General features: G+C 35.3%; 1 protein-coding gene across 1 annotated transcript in view; it reads right to left on the bottom strand.

Moving 5' to 3' along the window:
- Nucleotides 1–13,500, bottom strand: part of LOC150099114 (V-type proton ATPase 116 kDa subunit a 1-like) — a 586,531-nt gene that overhangs the window by 93,969 nt on the left and 479,062 nt on the right. Inside the window, exon 16 of the mRNA XM_090404569.1 lies at nucleotides 8,472–8,579. Coding sequence (XP_090260695.1) covers nucleotides 8,472–8,579 — 108 coding nt within the window. The remainder of the gene's footprint in view (nucleotides 1–8,471; nucleotides 8,580–13,500) is intronic.

Here is a 13,500-nt window from a genome sequence, read left to right as displayed (position 1 = left end):
ATATATATATATAAAATACTGCTCGCATGTATGGGATGGTGCACCTAAGATCGCCCTAAAAATTCTTGATGCTGTTCACAAAGGGACAGTCTGGGTGATAAATGACACTTCTCTTACAGACTCTCTTCAGCCAATATCCCACAGAAGATTAATTTCTGAATAGTATATGTTCTACAGATATTTCCATATTTCCATATGGCCACTGTTCAGCAGAACTAGCATCCATTATGTCTCATATTTCTGCCAGATTTAGTAGAACTCATACTACAGCTGCTCAGCATCCTTTTACAGTTGACCTGCATACTCTCAAAAAGAGATCGATACTATCAACATAAGAAGCCTGAATGGCAAAGAAATGGAGCTAGCTGAGGAATTAGATAAGTACCAGATCGACATAAATTGAAACAAAAAAGACAAAACTGGTGAGATCTTTCTGAGTAAATACAAAATGTTATATTCAGGCAATGACAATCAAGGAAAAGAAGGAGTAGCCATAGTATTCAACACTAAATACGAGGCTAATCTTCTTGAATGGCAGGCAGTCTCAAGTAGAGTGATGTGGGCAAATATCAGAATGGGGAACTGGACAATGAGACTTATTTGTGCCTATGGTCCCACAGAAGATTCTACTAAGGTAGAAATGGAGGAATTTTTTGAGAATTTAAAGAAAGCATCTGACACAACGAAAAAGGAAATGTTGGTCCTTGTTGGGAATCTAAATAGCAGAGTAGGAAATGACTGTCAGACATACAAAAAATATATTAGGAAAATTTGGAAAAAAGAGTAAAGCTAATAATAATGGCAAATCTTTGTAGGATTTCTGCCCAGGACTTGGACTGGTTATTACTAACACCATGTTCCAACATAAAAATGTGCACAAATTCACATGGAGAGAAGAGGCAAGGAATAAGAAAAGTCTCATTGACTATGTTATTGTTGATAGTGATGTTTTCTATTTGGTGCAGGACACCAGAGTGTACAGAGAATTTGAAATTGGAAGTCATCACTATTTAGTCTTGAGCAGGATAAATTGAAGTTCACATGGAAAAGAAAAACATGTAAGAAAGTTTTAAAGGGAATTAAAGTTAAGCAGCTGTCAGATGTGAACTGTAGACTAAAATACACAAAGATTATTGAAGAAAAAATGAAAGAGTTTGAGAACAGGAACCAAACCTTGGAGATTCAGTGGCAAGCCTTGAAGAAAACCTTGATTGATTCAGTCAGAGAGGCATGTGGTGAGGTTGTCTGCAAGGATAGAAAAATCAGAACTCCATGGTGGACACAGGAAGTTAAAGAGGCAGTGAACAAAAAGAAGAATGCATATCAAAAGTTCCTAGCAAATAAGTCAGCTTGTGCTCATAGAGAATACAGAGACAAATGTAAGAAAGCTAAACACTGTGTAAAACTAGCTAAACAAAAGTCATAGGAGAACTTTGGCAAGAACATAGAAAATAAATATCAAGAAGGTGGCAAAATATTTTGGAGGTTGTTGAAGAAGCTTAGAAATGGAGGAAAGAGTACTGTAAAAGGAGTTAGAGATGATAAAGGTGACATGAAAACGGGAGAAAATGATATCCTTGAAGCATGGAGTAATTACTTCGAGAAATTGCTAAATGAAACAAGCAGTGATAGCACAGTGGTAAAAAACACTCAACAGGCATGCGGTCAGGAATACATATCCATACTTGAAGTAGAAAAAGCCATCAAAGGCTTAAAATGTGGAAACGCAGCAGGAGCAGATGATATTTGATCAGAAATGCTGAAGTATGGTAGTATAAAAGTCTTGAAATGGCTGCACTGCATAGTTCAGAAGGCCAGGGCAGAGGGACAAATTCCCGATGATTGGAGTAGAGCTCTCATAGTACCCATATATAAAAAGGGAAATAAAACTAAATGCGATAATTACAGAGGTATTTCTCTACTGAGTGTTCCTGCTAAGATATATGCAAGTATACTTGAGAATTGGTTGAGAAGAACTGTAGAAGAACAAGCTGGATTCTGGCCAAATAGAGGCTGTCAGGATCAGATCTTCACTTTACGACAAATAGTGGAGAAATCATAGGAATATAACAAAGATCTCTATTTGAGTTTTGTAGATCTGGAAAAGGCATATGACATGGTGCCAAGAGAGAAGCTATTCAATTCGCTACAGTTATATGATGTCAATGGGACATTATAGCAAGCAATACTTAGTCTTTATTTGAGTTGTAAGTCAGCAGTTAGAAATGATGGAAGTACAGGAAGATGGTTTAATGTTAAATCTGGTGTGAGACAAGGATGTACATTATTCCGTCTGTTATTCACTATATTAGAAATTAGGACTTGACATATATATGGATCACATTATGAAGGAAAGTGGTATTAAACATGAAATCAAAATTGGATATGTTAATGTCAGCTCTTTGCTTTATGCAGACAATGTTACACATCAATAAATCCACTACGAGTCTGCAAGATTCCTTGACTAAATTGAATAACTGTTGTAATAGATATGGTATGAAGGTCAGCAATAAAAAGACAAAGACAATGAAAATAGGCAGAATCGTTGAAAATGTCAATTGCATTGTGAACGGAGAACCAGTGGAACAAGTAAAACATTTCACCTACTTAATCACGATTTTTAGTGAAGATGGTAAATTAAATATGGAAATAGACAACAGAATCAATAAAGCTGGTATAGTAGGAAGTCAATTGAATAAATTCATATGGAATAAAAGAGAAATTAGTCGGAACACTAAATTAGCTGTATACAAGACAGTGTTCAAACCAGTTTTAACTTATGGATCTGAGAGCTGGGTCAGAAGTAAAACACTTGACCAGAGACTACAGACCAAATAGTCTTTGGTCAAGTGTTTGTCCAGATATGAGAATCCTGAGAAAGATTCTCATATCTGTGGTCTTTCGTCTTTGGTCACAGATATGAGAATCCTGATAAAGATTAGAGGCATGAACAGATGGCATCAATGGCAATATCATATTAAAAACGAGGATATTAGGAATGAACTTGACATTGTCGGCATCGAGGAATGTGTTAGAAGAGCTAATCTCAGGTGGTATGGTCATTTAAACAGAATGGGCAGGGAAAGATGGCAAAACAAGTGTTCTCTGCCAGGTTGGCAGGAAGACGACCCACAATAAGACCAAGATATAGGGGGATTGATACGGTACAAAGTGCCTTAGACGATAGAAATATAAGATCTGATAATATTGAAGTCTTGACAGTAACAGACTGATCTGGAGGAAAATTGTAGATAGGAAGTTAGTAATGATGTAAATTTTTCATGTAGTACTATCATATCCTGTACACCCCTTCAGGGTATATAGCAGGAATTTGATGATGATATAATTCGATCTGAAGCCAAACTCACTCTTCATGATGGACTCTGTTACATGATCTAGCTTCTCACTTGTCTGTGCAAGATAAGTGTAATTTTTAAATGATAGTCTTAAAAAGCATTTTCATCATGTAAAATGTTCAAGTATTTAATTACATTAAGCTAATTCATGTTGAGAGCTGAGAAAATAACCTTAGGTCAAGACTATAATTGTACACCTACTTCAGTGGTCAAGATATTCAAAAAATAATGTATAGATGTATATTTAATTATATCATGCCAATTTAACTTTGTGTTTATAATTATTTTTATTAATGGAGTTATACTGTGAGAAAAGCACATTTCTTTTAAAAAATACTGTCTATCAAATATGTCATGATTCCTTTATACACATGTAATGAGTTAACTTTTAACTAACGAATCCGCTGATTTGATTATAAAATTTATAATAACAAAGATTATAAACTCAGATTTATTGGAAATGATAACTAGGTCTTAGTTTAAATTGTACATGTTTTTGGTCATAAAGTGTTACAAATAGAAACTTATTGTTACATAGACCATATATTTATAACGTACTTGTGTTCTTACAAACTGCCTACCGGTTTCGCTAGTAACTGACTAGCTTTCTCAAGGCTTGCATAATACAAAAAAAGGTAAATGCAAAAAAGGTTTAAAAAATACAAAGAACTGTTAGTATCTGTTAGGTAGCTAGGGTGACACGTTTGCATGACATAACTACTCAGCATCATGAACACGCGTTACATGCACACGCGTAATATGATTATTCGCGTACTGTAGCTCTGTTGAACTGAGGGATACCTGGAGAAATCTAATTAACTCCCTCAGTTCAACAGAGCTACAGTACGCGAATAATCATATTACGCGTGTGCATGTAACGCGTGTTCATGATGCTGAGTAGTTATGCCACGCGAACGTGTCACCCTAGCTACCTAACAGATATTAATGGTTCTTTGTATTTTTTTAACCCCCCCCCCTTAGATATTGTTTCTGCATAATTCACAATGCATTCCTGCAAAGTTTCGCAGCATTTGGATCAATAGATGGCACTCCACAAATGCCATAAAGAGGGATGCTTTAATTTTGATCACCCTGTATATGGCTACAGATCAATTTCAGCCATATTATCTATTAAAAAATAAAAAAAGAAAGGGGAGGAAGTTTAATCCCCCAAACAGCCACATAGATAAAATATATCAAAAATCTAAGCTACATATCAATATTATTTCTATAGTATTCAGATGTCATATTAACTTTAATGGCCACTTTGCATCCATGTAATTACTGACGTGTGACCATGTCAAGGCCAGTAGCATTAGTGGCAACCTAATTATTGTAAGCTGTCTGTACCTATTAGTGCTGAAGTTTTTATTACTATTTAGTTATTACTATTACTGAAATTACCATTTAGTACCTAGAGTCAGGGACTGTTGCTGATGTGAAGTCCTAAGTATTTATGACCTGTTTTACTCAGACTCGTATTATTTAAATTAAGAAACTGCCATACTCTTGAAACAAACATTACAGGAGTCATCAATGTTCTTGAAACTTTTAAGCAATTATTACTTTTAAGATTAAGGTAGTGTCTGCGCAGTTAGCCTATCGGCTGTGAGCTTCGCAACCATATGCCTGGGGAAGGAGTGTTCTAGGTTCAATTCCTGACGGTGACGTGAGGAGCTGAAGGATCTTCCTCAGCCATAGCTAAGTTAGCTGGTCTTGGACAGTAGGTATTTTTCCCCAGTTTATCCTGGGGTCTTTCATCCTGCAAAGCAGGCAAACTAGCGGCTTGAGAACTCAAAACTACAGGACATAGGATACACTGGGGCATAGGGCTGACCACCTTATTCTGTGAATGGTTTGAGGTCCAATCATTAATAAACCCTCGACACTGCAATGTAAAAGAGAGTAAAAGGAAGATGAGATGAGATTAAGGTAGTTAAATTGGAATCTCACAGGCTGCTTTAAATTTGCATTTGTATCAGGTTTTAGTATGATGAAAGTAACTCCATAATTATTAAAATGGATATGTCAGTTGTTGCTTTTCTTGGACTGCAAGAGTGCATTCTGTATTTCAGCTATGTATAGAGCCAGTTATAGATGCTTTGGATTGGGTAATCTTTTAGATGGCCTAGGGGAGATCACTGGAGCAGGCAAATAAGTTCTTAATTTTGTAGGGATTTTAAAGGTTTATAGAAGTTTATAGAATTAAGGTTTATAGAAGTGTTTATTTTTTCAAATATCCCTTAAATGTATTGGAATGTCAATGCTTTTACTGTAATCCATTTCATTTTTAGATGTTTACTATGGAGAATTTAGACAGATTTTTGCTATATTGGTGACATGTAATTCATTCATGATTGAACAAAGTTTCTAGAATTACGTTAAATTAAAATGCAAATAAATAATTTGCAAACTAAAATTAATTATTTATAAGACAATGTTTCATTAGCTTAAAATTATCAAAGCACTATCAAACATTATCAAAGGCACTTTACCAATGTACCAATCAGCAAAAACAGGGAATGAATAAAAAAAGGACAATCAGATGCATGAAGGGCACAGTAGCACTGTTTGTGGTAATTTCTGTTATTAATGCTGATGGAAAGATATGGAGGTGTACCAAAATCTAAGCAAGATCACATCATCAATTACAATGCAGTTAACCAGGTTTTGTAGAAGATGTGCAGCTTCCTGGTTCACTGCAATAACTGATGGCATGATTTTGTATAGATTTTGATGTACTGCAGTACCCTGTCATCAGCATTAATAACAGAAATTATCAAAATGAGCATTACTGTAGTCCCCCAGGCATGTGACTGTCCTTATTCTCAAGACATTTTATTCCCTGTCTTCACTAACTTGCATTGTTAAAGTGCCTTTAATAATGCAAGACTGAGCTAGCAAAATGTCAGTTTGTAAATGATTAATTTTACTAAGTAAATTATTTATGTGCTTTTCAGTTTCACATAGTTTTGTTCCAGAAATTTTGATGTGGATCATTGCAATAGATAATAAATTTGAACATGAAAATACAATCTATTATTCATGCTTAAGAGCTTTATCATCAGAGCAAATTGTTCTTGCTGTATTTTGGAGAATGATAATGCCATCTGAGTTTTGTTTGCGATGATGATGAAAAAAGTCTAAGTGTATGGATTGGAAAGTATGTCCACATTTACTGAAGTAATAACTGCCAGAGAGAAAATGTGTGATTAGTGTACTTAGAAATGGAGACAGGTTCTGATTTGCAATTTCAATGGTAAATGGAATGTGTTTGCATTTATGTGCTAAGAGGTGTTTCAAGTTTGTGGCCACTGGGTCTCATAATGAAAATATCATTATCAGTGATCATCTCAAGGACATCCCAAATAGCAGCATAGCTATTTGGGATGCCTAGAGAGGAATCCCTGTATTTGATTTGAAGTTGTTCTAGCAGATTACTATTTTTTACAACTTATCCTGGTTCCCTAACAAGCGAGCTCTATGAAGGGCAACAAACCAACTGAAAGAAAAGCCAACATCATCAACCTGTTCAGCCATGCTCTCAATCCTTGTGACTTAATAAAGGTTCAAACATTGTGATAGCTCCAAGAATGGTTAATGAACTAGATTTTTTATACCATATTGAAAGAAGCCTAAACTATTGTCTGATGAAATATAATAAAAAAAAAAATTCTGACATTTTAAACAACACCAAAGCACTAACTAGCAAACTCAGTAAAGCAAAATTAGTAGCTGTTAAATCATTAAAAGCAAAATAGGATACTGTGATTACTAAAGCACATTAAGGTGATGCCACCATTGTACTAAATAGGACAACTTACCTATAAAAAATGACTCAGTTTGCTCTGGCAGCAATATTTATCAACCACTCAAATATAATCGAACTAAATGCAATAAAAAGAAAACGCATTGAAGAAAATGAGGCGAGAATCTGTGTGGCACGTCACCAAGGTCCAGAGTGACCACAATTTCACTGCACATCAGCAGATGCCACATGTTTTTAATCTCACTCAATATAGCTACTTTAAATATAGCTCTTATATTTTAATGTATATTGTAACCTGTCCTCTAATAAATTAAAAAAAAATTCCTCTCTTATTTCTCTACTAGGAACCATGGCTACAATTCACTGACCTAGTTGGCATATCAGATCTCTGGTTAACAAATAGCAGAAAGATAGTAGGAAACATCCACTAAGAGAATGGATGTTAATGATTTGTTAATGCCTTTAGGTATTACATAAATATAACTTAGTGAGACCATTATGTTGCTTATTGGAGTTCATAAAGTGGCTCAAAACTCAGAAAAGTTCCAATATTTGATCTTTTAAGCAGGACTGACAAACAATCTAACCCTTAGCTCACCTATGGTAACAATGTGCTATAGGCTAACAACCTGTCATGGGAGGGAGGGTGGGTGGGTGGGATTCACATTTTGTTTTAGTGATATAAAAAGTTATCACTACTTCAAACTACCTACCATTCCAGAGTGGCAGCATTGTGTTTAGAATACTGCAGCTTTTTCCCAGCTTTTTTTCAATAACTATGACTGAATATATCAACCAACAGCTAGTATTTAGAATTATCTCACCTACCTATTTTTGTCTTTTTTTTTTTCAGTAAAACTGATTATGTAAACATGGTATTTCTACAATTTCTCTGCTTACCCCACCTTTTTTCTGATGGTACTAATCCCACTATTTCATTTGAAGCTGTTCTAGCAGATGAATTTTTTTTTACAGTTTATCCTGGTTCCCTGACAAACACAGAGGGAAAGTGAATAACCATGCAATGTCACTGCCTACATGTCATTTTATCATGTTGTATCATCATAATGGTGTATGACTTTAGTGAGTACAGAATTCAATTTGGTAAGCTAAGACACAAATTTCCAGCTCATTTGTTCAGCATTCTGGAAGACACCTACAGGAAAGAAAGGATTATGCAGAGGGTTGGAAGTCCTAGTTGGCTCTAGGCATTTCTTACAGGTTATGCAAAGTTATCTAATTTTTACCTTTAAGCAGTCTGATGAACAACCATTAGGTTTTAAACAGGTTTCAATTTAATATACAAATACTGAAAAATATAGCACTTTATTGTGCATAACACTTACCAGTCGAGAATAAGAATGCCTAGAAACATGAAGTAGTACTGGTTTAATTAAAAGCATCCATGGAACACAAATGAATGCCAATACAACCAAAAATATCTGGAGTTCTTTCTGAAAATAAAATACAACCATATATTTGTTAATTAAAACTTTACAAAACAAACTTGCTAATCTTCAAATATTACAGTTTGAAAATAATGGAGTGTACATTATTATTATTTTTGTTTAAAAATATGTAATGGGTAAGGGACACTAACCAAATTATGCATCATTTCTTGTAAAAAGGATGTACAGAGGTGTAGGAGAGAAGAAAGAAAATGCCATCTTTACACTGCTGCTATTCAGAAAAATGAAAACATATTGTGTTCTAAAACTACACCATGATGCCCATCACACTTATCCACAAGAGGCAGTTTTAATTCTTTGAAAAATACTTCTTTAAAAGACAAATGAAATCCCAGTGAAAACCACCATTCTGCTTATTGAGGGCTTGAAGTGGCTGTTGTCATATTTGGTTCCTAGGGAAAGGGTTCCAGTTTCTCTCCTTGCAATCTTCAACATGCAGTGAGTGATACCCATCAAAGGCATGCCAAACATACTACAGATCCAAAACCTTCCCAATCTTTAAGGATACAACAGTAAAGCAGTTCACAGGCTAGTTGTCAATTAGCAGATGTGATTGTACCAGATGATAATATGCTTTAGGAGGTTTCCTGATCAGCTGGTGTATAATCTTGCTAAATACATGACAGGACATGCTTGCAGGGAGGAAATGTTATGGTTTGGAGACTGGATGCTCTGTGTGTGTGGGTGACATGTCCAAGAGTATATTTTCTCCCACTGCATATTCCCATTTTCTTTTTTTCTCTTCACCTCTGAAGCACTACAATGAGTAACCTAAAAATTATATTGGCACTGTGGTTAAATTAAAATAATAAATCTCCTCAAAAATCTACCCCACTTCCAAAATGGAAAAAAAAATCAAATTTCAAAAATTAAAACTGAGAAAAAAAATTCCACACAGACTTTGACATTCGAGGGATAATTACTAACTTAAATGATATGCATCATCACAGATGATGATGACTGTGTTATTGCTTTAGTCAACTTGGCTGAAAAACATAGCCTCCAAATATTCTTCAATGTTACAGATTAGGGAACATTCAGATTTGGCACTTGGAACAGAGGTTACACCTCTAACTTAAGCACTGTACCCTGCAATAATGAAGGTTCTCTTTTAATCACAACGGGACTGGTAGTCTTGGGAAACTTCCTGCATAGTCAACGCAGACCTGTAATACTGGAGATTGGCACTGCTATTCCTCTAATTAAATCTATTTCCTGCCACAGATGGAACTTTAAAAAAGTCAATTGGGAAAACCATACCAGAGACCTAGATAAATGCATCCATTTTATACATGAATTCACAAAACCTACAACTGTTTTGTTGGAGCAGTTAAAACATAAAAAAAACCCATCAATAGATGGATGACAAAAGAATTACATCCCTATCGGGAATGAACACAGCAACTTGCTATACAATGAATTTGTAAAAATAGTCATAATTTATTTAAATATAAATAAAGAGTCAACAGGCTTCATTTCGGCGATATAAACATTATTTAAATTAAGGGGATATTAGATCCCACATTGTTTTAAAACCGAATAAGAAACTCAAAGATTGGAATCAGAGAGTTTCATGCCGAATATAGTATAAAAACTATAAAAGTATCGGCGAATACTAGTGTGAGCTAATGCAAGTAGTCCTAGAACGTAGTACAAACACGGACAACTCGTTGCAAAGGTGGGTAAAGTTCTGATCACTATTCTTGGTATTTTCCATAATGTAAAAACACATTTCCTAGGAAATGTATGCTGTTATTACATTATGGCAGGAGGTCACTACCCAGACCGGTTTCAGCTTTTTTTGAAGCTTCATCAGTGAGTAGCTAGACCAAATTAATACCAAAAGGTATAGTGAAAAGACCTTATATACTCTGCTATATGAGTTGTCCAAAAGGGGGACCCATTAAGTTACTTAAATATAAATAAAGAGCCAACAGGCTTCATTTCGGCGATATAAACATTATTTAAATTAAGGAGATATTAGATCCCACATTGTTTTAAAACCAAATAAGAAACTTGAAGATTGGAATCAGAGAGTTTCATGCCGAATATAGTATAAAAAACTATAAAAGTATCGACGAATACTAGCGTGAGCTAATGCAAGTAGTCCTAGAACGTACGTTCTAGGACTACTTGCATTAGCTCACGCTATATTCGGCATGAAACTCTCTGATTCCAATCTTTGAGTTTCTTATTCGGTTTTAAAACAATGTGGGATCTAATATCCCCTTAATTTAAATAAAGTCATAATTTATAATTATGAATCTTTTTACATTATTTTATTATTTAAAATAACAATATTGTTATTTACTTTAAAATAACAATATTGTTATTTTAAAGTAAATAACATATTTACTTTAAAATGAAATGTAAAGTAGGCTAGATTTTTGGTACTTACCAGATATCTAATAGTTGTAATAATTTCAATGTTCTTTAATGTAATTTCAATGTAATTCACAATTGTTAAGTGTCATAATATTTGTTGTTCATTGTAAAGACATTCTCTTCAGGCATTATAGTGTAACTTCTCACTTGTCGTTTAGATGAAATGTGTATGCTCACCAAGGAGATTGTTGGGTGACTGACAGCAGACGGAGCATTTTATACCTGGGTAATGGAAGAACACATGAAGAGAGAGAATGGAAATTTAAGAACACAGAACAGAGAATTTTGTTTTAGGAAGTTTCTAAGAAATTTTAACAGTCAGAATATATTAATAGGGAATTCTGAAAATGGAATCGTAGCAAGGCGAATACTTAGATTGGAAAATTGAAACTGTCAACAAGTGAACAGTAAATAAAGGAAGATAAGACCTGACAATATTGGTTTTGATAGTCTTGTTAGGTAACAGACTGATTTGGAGGAAAATTGTAGATAGGAAGTTAGTAATGATGTAAATTTTTAATGTAGTACTATCATATCCTGTACACTCCCCTTGAAGGTATATATATATATATATATATATGTATCAGGAATTTGATGATGATGATTAAATAAATATTCTATTTCAATGTTCGAAGAAACGATAAAGGGAAAGTTTCATCTTCTATCTCAAGGATGCTAGATATACTTATTATTTTATCAGAACAAGCGACGTAATTAGAGAAATCTGAAACTGTAAAGTGACATTAATGAAGGAGCTCCACTTTCATATTTTTTCTTTATAATGTAGTAAAATAAACTGTTCTTTCTCTAGTAATAATTCTATTTGACTGTAATGAATATGACCATGTTGCCACCTATTGGTGAGAGTGATCATAAGGTCTTGACCTGGGAAGTAGCTAAAGGTGTGGAATTTTCGATTAAGACAGGGTATATGTGGAATTACCGTGCTGGCAAGTATGACAAGCTTAGGAGATTGCTTGGATCAGTGCCATGTCACGTACAACTGCAAGGGCTGGACGTCGATAGAGCATGGGAAGTGGTCAAGGAGCATTTACAGGAGGTAATGGCTGATTGTATACCTAGGGTCCGAATAGTAAAACAAGTAGGGGTTAAATGGATGAATAACACCATTAAGCTTGAGCTGCAAAAAAAGAAACAACTGTGGAGGGAATTTAAAGAAAGGGGGTGACCTGCAGGCACACGAACGGTATAAAGTGCAGGCCAGAAAGGTAACGAGTGTGGTAAAAAAAGCAAAAGCAGATTATGAAAGGAAACTAGCTTTGCAAGCAAAAGAGAATCCCAAACAGTTCTTTCAATATGCTGCAAGCAAGAAAAAAACTGTACATGGCAAAATGATTTTAAGGAATGACGATGGTAAGGAGGTCACTGAATCAGTCGATATAGTGGAGTTACTGAGCGCGCACTTTGCAAAAGCATATCAATCCAGGTGGTGACATTGAAAAAAATGAAGGAACCATTAGTTTATACAGGAATAGTGATGAATGAAGTGGAGGTGACTAGTCTATTACAGAATCTTAATGTGAACACATCTGTGGGATTGGATGGTATACCGGCACGGGTCTTGCGTGAAGCAGCTAAAGAATTATCAGTACCCTTGACCATGTTGTTTATTCTGAGTCTCAGGTCTGGTTTAGTCCCGAAGGTGTGGAAAGAGGGGAAAATAGTTTCACTCCATTAAGGAGGATCCAAGACTACGGTTGCAAATCACCGACCGATCAGCATATCAGGAATCGTTGTCAAGGTCTTAGAGAAAGTAGTCAAGGGAAAAATACAGGAATGGATTGATGAAAACGAGATACTGTACAGGGGACAGCATGGTTTTGTGAAGGGTAGATCATGCTTCAGTAACTTGCTCAAGTTTTATAACAAGGTGACGGCTGAACTGGATAAGGGAAATGGGTTTACAGTGATACTGCTGGACCTGGCAAAGGCATTTGACAGGATACCACATGGAATACTAATCCGTAAACTACAACATATGGGAATGGATATAGGATTGGTGAGATGGATAGGTGGTTGGTTGATGGAGAGATATCAAAGAGTAGTTTATTCAGGAGTAGAGTCCAAAAGACGGCCTGTGACTAGTGGTGTGCCGCAGGGTTCTGTTCTTGGACCACTGCTGTTTAATCTGTTCATTAACGATATAGGGAAGGATCTAAGTGGAACAATTCATTTGTTCGCTAATGATGCAAAGTTGGGTAGGGCAATAGTGAATGCAGAAGATATCAAAGTCTTGCAGGATGACTTAGATAGATTCGAGTTCTGGGCTAAGGAGAATGGATGTCAATTTAATGTGACAAAATGTAAGGTTATGCATCTTGGGGTGAAAAGATTAGCAGTATACCACATTGGTGGAACTGTACTCCAAGAGATTGATGAGGCCAGGGACTTGGGAGTGTTGGTGGATAGGGAGATGAAGTTTAGGGGCACATTGCAAAAGTAGTAAATCAGCTCATCAGCTCACTTGGTTGTTGAAAAATACCTTGATGAGCAGAGACAA

The sequence above is a fragment of the Typopeltis vanoorti genome, chromosome 15, assembly GCF_054136105.1.
Source record: "Typopeltis vanoorti isolate ZY-2024b chromosome 15, IOZ_Tvanoo_1.0, whole genome shotgun sequence".
Taxonomy (NCBI): domain Eukaryota; kingdom Metazoa; phylum Arthropoda; class Arachnida; order Uropygi; family Thelyphonidae; genus Typopeltis; species Typopeltis vanoorti.
The sequence above is the reverse complement of the archived record's forward strand: the minus strand, read 5'-3'. Positions and strand labels throughout refer to the sequence as shown.